Genomic DNA, 10,957 nt, shown 5'->3' with positions numbered 1-10,957 from the left:
AGAAGTGCTTCATTTTTCAGTTAAGATGAAAAAAAGCGACTCTCATGCTATTTGGTAAATTTTAATGGTTTCATTCATTTAACCTTTAATAATGACGCAATTCTGGAGATAATTCATGTTTAATAAATTATCAACATGGCTGAAGGTAATGATGGAAACCCCCTTAAATTTACCAGATAACATGAAAATCATTCTTTCATTTATTCCTTAAAAGTGCCTTTCATTTTTTTGTTTTAGTAGAAAATTCAGGATTAGCTTTCCTGAAATCCCGACTTTAAGAACATCGTAAGACGAAACAGTGTGAATGACAGCGAAAGATGAGCAACCCTTAAAAATGCTCTTATTTTAGATGAAGGACTTTTGAAATTAAGGTGTTTTTAAAGGGTTTATTGAAGGGATTTTAAGGGATTGTTGTTTCATGGAGCTTTCAGGATTTCAGTCTTTGAAACATCTGCACTTTCCAGATGTTTCTTAGATTTGCGGTCTGTGATTGTGGTTTTGGGAGACTTCCTCTGTGTCAGTTCACAGCTTCTTCTTCTCTCTTTGTCCTGCGTAAAAAACTCCCATCAGGCCTCAGCAGGAACCCAAACGCCTCCCATCCCGTTGGGAACTTCGTGGTCCCGTACAGCTCCCCAGGCTTGTATTTGGGTCATCCCGGTTTAAAAGTGACGGGTTCAGGTTTGTTTGTTTTTGAGAACAGTCTCCACCCGTGTTACCTGCTTTCCGTCCTCACCTGTCGTCCTGAGCCACGCCCAGTGGGTGGAGGCGTCCTGAGTCCAGCAGCATCCTCCCAAGCCAGTGTAAAAGCTGTGAGTACCAGTGGATCCCGTCGCCGTGGCGTCCAGTGGATCCGGTCCAGCTGTGGATCAGCCGGAGCGGTGAGAAGGCCCAGTGAGCCAGGGAGTGCTGGTCCACCACCGCATAGCAGGACGCCACCACCCCGTCCACCACCACCGTCCCCTGCGCGGTCAGGGGAGCAAACGCCCCCCTGCTCTCCCTCACTCGGACCCGGGTGATCCGAGACAGACGCCCCTCGCCGTGCCTCTGTCCCGCTTTACCCTCCGACACCAGCACACACTGTCCCGGCTGGGCGTCGCTGGCGTACACAGTCCTGAGGGCGCCGCAGCCCGGCACCGCCCCCTCTGAGCAGTTCCCCTCGGACACAAATACCAGGTGGGCGGCGGTGAGCGAGAGGCGGGCTCCAGCTTCTGTCTGCAGGGTGTAGAAGAGCTTCTGGGTCACAGGGTCACGGTCCAGGAAGGCCAGGACTTCACTGTAAACCAGATCCCCGCTGCCGTCGCCGCCTGCCGAGGCCAGGACTCGCTCACCGGGTCGCAGGTCACTGACGGACTTCTGAGCGCCGCTCTCCAACGTGACCAAAGCCTCGCCGGGGAAACAACCTCCAGATTTAGCCGCCACGGAGTGGTCTGAAAGAGAGAGCGAGGAGGTTCACCAGGATGCTCAAGTCAACGTTTTCATTTATTACATCGTCTTCTTCACTTTAAAAGTAAATTCTGAATTAAAAACTAAAACTTTTGACTTATTACATGATTTTTGATCATTTTGATGGGACATTTCTCATGTTTCTGTCTCGCCATTTCATCATTTCTGAATTTAATTTCCAAACATTTAATGAACATTCCTTTATTGTTGTGGCAGCAACATGTTTCCACACTGAAGAGCTAGAACACATAATAAATCTTTTCAACTCCCTTTAGTTAAATATTGACTTTTTTCTTTCCTGCGCTGAAAATAAAGGAACAATAACGAGATAAAAGCTCCTGTTTGCGGCCCTGAATAATGACCGTGTGCATACGTGTGTGTCCAGGCAGGATCGTGTTCGAGACCACACGTCCCGGCACCTAAAAGTGACACTTGAGGACCGTCTCAAGTCTATCTGGGCATAAATATTTGGGGAAGGTAGGAAAGCCAAGGCCAGGTGATAAGATAAGTCACCTGAAGGAGGAAGGAGCAGAGAGGAAATCAGCCAGCAGGTTAATCATCTGACAAACATGAGTCCAGTTCACCTCCAGGAGTAAACACATTTTCAGTTTCAGCCTCAGATCTTTGAAAAAAGTCTTCACATAATTCATATGTGACCGTAAACATTTAAGGCTTCTCAGGAATTCATTTTTATTTGGTGTTGATATGTTTATACATATATTCTACATGCGCTGTATGTATGAAATTAAATGTTTTATCATTTACTTCAGAATTTTTTTTGAATCTTCAATAAAGCGTCAAGATTAAATCACTTTTTTCATGTCAGAATTCTGAAATAAATCCAGATTATGAGAACATTTTAAACTTTGATTTAATTTCTCATTATTTTGAGAAATTTAACATTTTGACCATTATATCACAGTTTTGACTTATCCAGTCATTTCCACTTACCATGAGAAATAATTTTCTTCAAATAAAAACTTATTGTCAATAATATGTTTCTGGTTTTGGACGTAGATGAGTTTGGGTGCTATTCCACTGATTAACACTTGGTGGCAGTAACGAGCAAAGACACGTAGGGACAAAGCAGAGGAAGAAGAAGAGGATGAGCAGGTGTAAACAATGCACAGCTTTAAATATTCAAAAGGATGAAGGATTCACACAGTGGATGCAAACGCTCCTCAGAGCAGCTTTAAAACAGAAAATTAACGTGAGAGATCGGTTATTATTGGCTGCCGTGTCGACCTCGTCTCCCTCTGAGGAGAGAAATCATCTGTTGGACTGAAGGGTGAAGGAAATGACTGGACAGCTGAGATGATGAAGAGGTTCTCCTCCATGTTGTCTGGTCATTCCTTCGTCGGATCGAAGGATTTAAAACGAATCGTGATCACAAACAGTTTGACTCTGAAATAAAAAGCCTGGTGAAGTGTTTACCTTCCTAACTCTGCTCCTGGTTTGACCACTGAAACATTTCTCATGTCTTCATCTACAGGGTCCTGGTGCTTTGCTGCCCCCTAGTGGTTGCTTCCTCTTGCTGACTACAGTCCGGCTGCCCCCCCTGTAAAGAGCCTTTACGAAGGACTCTGGGGGATTGGTTGGCGTTGATCTCATCAGTTAAACCTTTTCCTCAGCTGGCCGGATTTCTTTTCTTTGTCTTGTTTTGAGGAATTTTGAGGAAAAACAGGAGAAAAAAAAAATGGAGAAATCAAAAACATGAAAAAAAAAATACCAACTTGATTGGTTGCCCTTCTGATCAAGTCAAGGACTGGGCCCTCGCAACCCGATCTGGGAGGGAAGGAGAGAGGAGGAGAGGAAAAAGGAAGGGAAAGGTTGGAAAAAGGAGAAAGAAGAAAAGGAGAATCTCGGTTACACTCAGTGTAAAATGTGTCGGTGGTGTCTAAACTCTGGGGCGTTCTGACAGGACTGCGTGACTTTCAGCACATCTGTGGGTCTTCTTCTTCATGTCACTTCTCATGCTCGCTGCACATTTGCACACAAAGTGGAATATGTTGCACCTTAATGTGAATGTGTGTCGCCTGCAGCTGATTTAGTACGAGAAGAAGAGAAGGAGCTCATGCAGCCTGTGCCCACTAATGTGTTCTGGCCACCTGCTAGCAGCCCGTCATGACGCTACAAGCTAGTGAAACAGAGAAGTGGAGCTTAGCATAAAAAACATGATCTAACAACAATGTACACTGATGTCATGGCCACCAGTTTGAGTTATTTCTGACATGTTGGTACTGCAGATGCATTTAAATACTCCAGTACCCATGAGCCTCAGCTGGTGTTGCCATGGAGAAGAAGCTAGTCAGAGGATTAAGGAACAAAACCCACTGCCAAAGTGGCCAAACTCATACGAAACTGACCCAGAATCTGCTGATTGTTTCTACAAATCAAATCGTTAGTTTCAGCCAACTGTTAGCGGCTCATGCGTTCGAGTTTTAAGCTCTGTGATTGGATGGTTCCTCCTGAAATGCATTTTATTTCCTCCCGGTGATTCAACCAGGAGAGCTTGTGCACTGTCTATCACCTGGAATCACTTCGTACCTCCATTCAGATTCTCTGACCGTCGTGACAAACGAAGATGGCGGCCGACGCTGAACTGTCATCCACAGCTTATCTTCAGCATGCGCTTAGCATGGAGCGGTTGCTACCATGTGACATGGCTGTATCTGATAAGCTTCTGTGCAGTTTCCCAATCTCGCAATATTATCTCACAATATTCCATCAAGAGTGTCACAAACAGCTCACAGAAGCCAGCATTTAGACGTGACGTGGCCTAACCTGAGGCGACATAGGCTGATGAGACAGACAGAGCTAGCAAGCGCCCACACACTTAAGATGCAAGCGAGTTAGCCAGGAGGGACAGAGGAGTGAAACAAAAGGTGTTAGAAAGGAAAGGAAAGGCAGCGTTAGCCGTCAGTTTTTTAGCTCTGAAAACTGAAGCGAAATGAATTCAGGGTTTAATTGAGAGTGAAGAGTTCCTGTGGGTTCGGTCGGTTAGTTCCTCACCACCTCACTGCTAACAGCTAATCTTTGTCACCAGCACTGGGTGAGTCGGTCAGTGGCTGTTTAAAGCTGCAAAGCCTCCGTTCAGATTAGTGATACATGAAAGCTGAGGGGAGGGAGGAGGTGGTTCACTCCTGGAAACGGGGACACCAGTTCAGTCCCAGCACACACAGAGCGTCACCAAACGTAACCATTCACATGTTGCTCCTGCTTCAGCTGCTCTGAACAGCGGTCAGATCCAGATCTTTCCTCATGGCTTCAGTTTGAATGTGATAAAATGTTAAAGGTGCCTCAAACTGGTTGGGAGATCTAACACCTTCAGACATGGTGGTTTGAAGCATGCTGAGGCCTTCAGGTTCAGAGTTCAGGACCCTGAGCTGCAGACCGGGGTGTCTACAGGCTCTCTGCAACCTCTCCCTCAACAAATCAAAACAAAGCCTCCATCTTAATTTGGATTCAGCAAAAGTGCAAATTTCAGGCCCCGCCCTCCCTCACCTGACTTGACGCTGCAGTGGATGTGGGCCTTGGACTCGTAGTAGACCCAGTCGAACCCGGCCTCCACCGCCAGTCTCGCCAGCATGGCGTACTTGTTCCTGTCTCGGTCGGACGTGGTGATGTCCACCGCCCGGCCCTCGTAGTGCAGCGACTCCTCCGAGTGGTGGCCGTCCTCGTCCCACCCCTCGGTGACCCGCAGCCGGACCCCGGGCCACAGGTTCATCACCGAGATGGCCAAAGAGTTCAGCTTGTCTTTGCAGCGCTGCGGCAGAACACACACAGATGTTGTACTGTATGTACAAATACAGCTTATCGCACAAATACTGTGTATACTGGAGGTATAGGTTGAGGTATTCAGATGATGTAGGCATTTAAGCCCCGCCCACTGCCGCTGCACTCTGAGCCTGAACTTTTAAACCAATCAGACGGCAGCGGGGAAGACGTATTCCGCTTACACCCATGCTCGTCACCAAACCCCCGTCAGGCCCGGTCACCCCTCTCCCCCTTGTCTGTGGCTGCAGCCTTCCCACAATGCACCCCTGCTGTCCCAGCTCGCCTGATGTTTGCTCTCTGTGGTGAGCAAAGGCAGCTATGTTAAGGATGGATGGAGGGGTGAAGGGGGTGAAGGGGGGACTGTGAGGTTATGGGGTGGTTAGGTGATGCTGGGGGGGAGGCGGGGGTGGCTGCTACATGAACAAGAGTTTCTCAGCGTCCCTCTAAACCTGGAGTCTGGTCAGGGTGAGCAAACACAAGGCGAGAGGGCCAATTGAAGGACTCATTCAACTCCCTCCTGCTCTCGTGAATAATAGCGCATTCATGTGCTGTCGGAATAATGGGATAAATGAGTTCCCCACTACAAAAATTCATGTGAGCCCCCCCCTCAAGTCAAAACAACAAGTCACACGACTGCCTAACTGTGATATCGTGTGTGCAGAAACATGGCAGACGAGTTAAAGTGCAACACATCTTTCTTTCAGTTTAAAGCTCTTGAACACTTCGAATGACTGTGGAGCACTTGAACGCACCATAAGTCCATTCATCCAATCCACACCCAGGCTGCAACGTCAAGGCGGCTCAGACACACCTGGTCTGATTTTCACAAAACCAAGGCCGAGAATTCGTTACGAACATGCTGCAGATTGGCCTGAAGGGGGCGCTGCTTCACTTAAACACTTTAAACATTTCGAGAGAAGGATTTTGGCAGAATGACGAAGGCATTTAGAGGCTGACGAGTCCAGAAATTTAGAAACAAGTTGACCAAACGAGTCCGGTTTTCACAGATGTTTCCAGACGCAGTGACGTTAACGTTAGCCAGTTTCCTGTTGGGAGGCAGCTTTGTTTTTGTGATGTTAGCGTGTGAATTACCCGCCTGCTGATGCCATTTTGGGTTTAATTGAAGCAGCTGTTGTGGTTTCGGCGAGCAGTTAAAGAAATACAGTAATCCCTCGTTTATCGCGGGGGTTACGTTCCAAAAATAACCCGCGATAAGTGAAATCCGCGAAGTAGATATACTGTATTCCGTAATGACGCCCGACAGCCGCATAGCTTTTACCGTCCTTCAGCATGTCCAAAAGTTTAACTTTTTCTGTAATAGTGAGCATCTTCCTCGGCCTCTTCGGTGCGTCTGGAGGCCCCTTTGTCGGCGCAGAACGCTTCTTCGACATTGTGGGTTTTGTCAAGGAGAAAAATTGCAAACAAATTTGGCAGAATGTGCAGAAACGAAAACTGTCATAAAAATATCAACTTTTCACTTCTAAACAGTGAAGCCACTGAGCCAAATAGGATTCAGAGCACAATGCACTGTAAAAAAAAGCGCTGTAAAAAAAAAACCACTGTAAAAAAAATCCGCGAAGCAGCGAAGCCGCGATAAGTGAAGCGCGATATAGCGAGGGATTACTGTACATCGATTTCAGAGTCGGGTTTACTGTAACTTCACTTCCAGCTACTTTCTGTGAGAAACTCTTCCACATTTTTATGTCTGTTATGTTTTTCATGGATGTTGCTAGGTAGCTTAGTAGCTATAAGGAAGCTAATCCTCGCCACAGCGCTCTGATTGGATCATGAGGGGAGAATTTGTTGAAACTGGGCTGAAGATCGACTTATTTCACATCAGAGCACAAACATGTTGAGACGCCGCTGGTTCAGTTTTGACAACAAACGAAAGAATCGGCGAAACAACAAACAAACACAGTTCAACATCTGGATTCCTCAGCCATCATGTTGGATGTGGGATTTGAATAATGCCACCACCTGGCCTGTTGGGGGCGTTCTCATTAACTTGTAACTTCAAAACTTTTTTCCTAAAAACTTGAATCTTATTTATCCAGTTTGGTCGTTTTTACACTTTCAGCGCGACTCGTTTGATCTTGATAAAACTATTTGTCGTTTGTAAAAATGTTTATTTAAACAGTTTAATTTCCCTGATAAACTCCTCTAACAGTGATGACTTTCTGAACATCTGCTCACATCTGGTCAAATCCTGAGAAATGACAGTTTTCTGGTCTCTTAAAGGTCACAAATGGACCTTTAAAGAATCATAAATGGCTCGGTTAAGTTTTATTTCACCTGACAGTGCTTGAATTACAGCTGCTTCTTAAATCACGGTTGCATGACTACAGGTCGTCTTGTCATTTCCCTGCAGCCTCTGAAAGCGTCTCTCATGATGCAGCGTTTCATGAATCTCAGCCTATTAAGAGTGAAAAGTGGGATTAAACGCTATAAATGTCTTTTTCCATGTTGGCTGTGATAAGAATAGCTCGAGGCTCGGTGGCCACAGATGCCTTTTCACAGCGTTCACTGTGAATTTCAACGTCCTATGTTTTCTCTGCGCGGTCAGAGCAACGAGCTGGACTTCATAAATCAGACGATAGATTTTGTTGGTTTTCCTTTCAAGGTATACAGATCGACGGGGGTTTCTGTAGGAGCGGTTTAAGCACTAAACCGCTGGCTGCACAAACATTGGACGCGCAGGCTGACAACATGCGCCTATGCACACCTTTGCGCTGCAAAAAATGTCCATCTGAACGGGTCAGCTAGTCTCATGTGGCGTCTGGAAGTCTTGTTTACTTGAGATGAGGGGACAGAACCTGAAAAGGGAGAGCGGCTTCTCTTGACTCAAGCGCATCTTCAAACCAAAGCGCGCGGTTTGCTGAGATCTGGCTTTTACGCGTCGTGTCTGCAAGAAATCCTTTAAAATACTGATCATGAATTGGAAATAAGTGAAATCATTTTGCACTTTTGACATTTCTTTCCGTGCGCTTCACGGAACTGATTAAAATGTCGAGTTAAACACGAAGAATGACACTTTTTGCAGTGTGGCCTGAACAGTCGCGGCAGTATGCAGGACGGAGCGCCCAGGAAAAGCGAATAAAAAATAAAGAGGCGAAAAAAAATCTGTATAATTAAGGCTTCAACACAAGTGAAGTGGGCTATTTTTGCACATGTGCGCTGCGAAAACAAACAAAAAGTAACGCGGAATAGTAAAAGACAAGCAGGAGGCTGTCTGCTGCGGCTTGGAGCCCATAAATTGTGTGCAGGTCAGCGACGCTGACGCGCAGCGGCTCGGGGTGCGCGCTGCAAAAAATGTTCAGTTTGGAGACGTTTCGACTAAAAAGGCTGTTAACCTCAAACGGGCAGATTTGATCTTTCTTGACTTTTTACAGTTTATCTTTTATGGAGTCATTTTCTATGAAACATCCTGAGAAAAGGCAGACAGGCGGATTTTGGAAATTAAAGCTCTTGATTCACGCTCATTTTCACTAAAGACAGAGCGACTGAACTCCGTCCTCCGCTGCCTCTTGTCCATTCGCTCATCTGAAGGCAGCTGAAGTGAGTCGCTGCTGCTGGGGATATTTCTTGCAGTGCGCGCAGCGAGGTGACAGCTCCAGGCGGGAGTGCGCGCTTTCATTCCCCACGTGGGCCTGTGGACATAAGCGCTGCCGCTCGGAGAGGAAGCCCGCGGTCACAAGAGCCAGATATAAATACTTTATTCCTGGGGAAATTGGGAGTCAAATAAATTCCACCCGGGGCCACATCAATGACGGTGTCGTAAAAATTTTTGACAGTCCAAAAGGCGACTGTTAACTCTGGCCAGTCGGGCTAAAAACGAAAACGGTAAACATCAGTACACGCTTGACCCGGGCTCTAACCAAATACGACTTTTGGCTGTTTTTCCACCGAAAAACATGATGTAAAACAGAGGACATAGTGTTTTAATTAAGAGCGACCGCTTTTCCATACATTTTTAGACGGGGTTGCCCTCTTTTACGCACGAGCTGCCCACAGTGAACCTCTGAGCAGAGGAGGAGAGCTCCGATTCAAACCGGTCACCTACACAATCCAGATACTGGCTCCACTGTGTCAACACCCGCAGGGATTTTACAATTGACTGAAGAATGAGTTGTGCAAACGGACAGACTTTGTAATCAGACTCTCAACGAGCAGCACAGCACGAAAAATCCACCTTAAATTCATTTTCATGAGAGAAATCGTGTTAAAATTGTAGTTTGATTTAAAAAGGGTTCAAATAATCCTCCAGTGAAGCAGCTGCTGTGATTGTAATCACATAATCTGAGGATTTAAAAAGACTTCTGTTCCCTTTAAATGCCACTAAAACGATTTCTGTTTTGGTAGATTTTATTCAATTTCTCCAGAAAAATGTGAACTAGACACATTTTTGTTTGTTAAGACTGTTTTTCTTTCCCATGACGAGCCTTGAGTCAACAAGAAATACGGAAAAGATAACAGCGTCCACGCGTTTAAAGACTGGGCAAAGTGCACCGAGTAATGCACCAAGATACCTGTTTAATACGCAGGTTTACAGGTGAAAAGCCAGGCTAAACGGCACCACGGCAGCCGGGAATGTTACCTGTGTCATCATGCGGTCTGCACCTGTGTTCTCCTCATCCTTGAAGATGATGTCGGGGTTGTAGTTGGGGGTGAGCTCCTTGAAGCGATCAGAGTTCCGGGTTATTTTCCCTTCGTATCTCCCGCTGGCCCCTAAAGTCTTCTCGGCCACGTTGGGGCTGAACTGCTTGTAGGCGAGTGGCGCGAGTTTCCGCGGTGACCTCCTCTTGCCATAGCCTCTCCCCGGTCCGCAACCCTCGCTGACCGGCGAGAGGAGAAAGGCGCACCCGGCGAGGCACGTCACCAGCGTCGGGAGCAGCATTCCGCCCCGGGGCCGGTATGTAACCCCCCGGCGGGTGGCCAAAATGTCACCGCTGTATTTCTTTTGATGTGCGTCCCCCCGCGTGGGCTCCCCTTTATAATTTTAGAGCGGAGGTAACGGACCAGGACTCATTCCCGAGTCCCCAAAAGTGTCCATTCCCGGCGCGTAAAAGTTGCCAGTGCGCCGCTGGAGACGAGCTGGAAAGAGCTGAACCTGTCCTCTGAGCTGCTGACACTCTCCTGTCCCGAGTGCACGCGGAGGCAGGGGCATAAATAGGCGAGGTGAGTTTATCTTGGCAGGCAGGTTCAAAGCTGTCTCTCTGTGTCGAAGCTGTGAGAAAAGGGCTACAGACAGACACGGAGGCGCGCGGTGCGGAGTCTGGCTGCGCCTGTTGGGCACGGCGGTCAAAGGGTGTCCCCGCAGCGGTTTCTGCCTCTCGGGTTTGTTCTCAATGCGTCCCTGTGGCGCAGGGCTGTTGGCAGAAATGGAAATGGAAGAGATCCTACTACAGTACAGATGAGGTGCCGCGAGAGAAGAAGAAGACCGCGCCCTGCTGGACCTGCCCTCTGCTCCGTCCTCTCCTCCCATCGGGGTGGCACAGGCCCCGCGGCCGCCTTCATCTGTTTATTGTCAGCCGGAGCTCCGGCCAAGAGGACAGACCGAACCAGGAGACTGACCGGGCTGACGCGCGCTCTCTCTGTCCTTTGGACCCTCGTCTTCGAGGTGAGAAGGCGCACGAGCAGGAGCGCAGGTGCGCGCGTTCAGACCTGCGCTCCAAAACTTTCTCACCCCTTCTGAAAGACCTGAGACTCGGTACAGAGTGACATAACAGTCTGTGATGTA

At 47.5% G+C, this 10,957-nt stretch overlaps 1 protein-coding gene across 1 annotated transcript; it reads right to left on the bottom strand.

Moving 5' to 3' along the window:
* Positions 1-729: 729 nt before the first annotated feature.
* LOC121627170 (indian hedgehog B protein-like) lies at positions 730-10,114 on the bottom strand. The gene is made up of 3 exons (XM_041965884.1): positions 9,815-10,114; positions 4,948-5,209; positions 730-1,427 (listed from the first exon to the last, which is right to left on the bottom strand). Exons 1-3 carry the CDS (start codon positions 10,112-10,114, stop codon positions 730-732), a joined length of 1,260 nt encoding a protein of 419 aa, XP_041821818.1.
* Between the last annotated feature and the right edge of the window lie 843 nt (positions 10,115-10,957).

Source organism: Chelmon rostratus, chromosome 24 (genome assembly GCF_017976325.1).
Source record: "Chelmon rostratus isolate fCheRos1 chromosome 24, fCheRos1.pri, whole genome shotgun sequence".
In the NCBI taxonomy this organism is placed as follows: Eukaryota; Metazoa; Chordata; class Actinopteri; order Chaetodontiformes; family Chaetodontidae; genus Chelmon; species Chelmon rostratus.
Note: the sequence above shows the minus strand (reverse complement) of the source record. Positions and strands in the feature narration are given on the sequence as shown.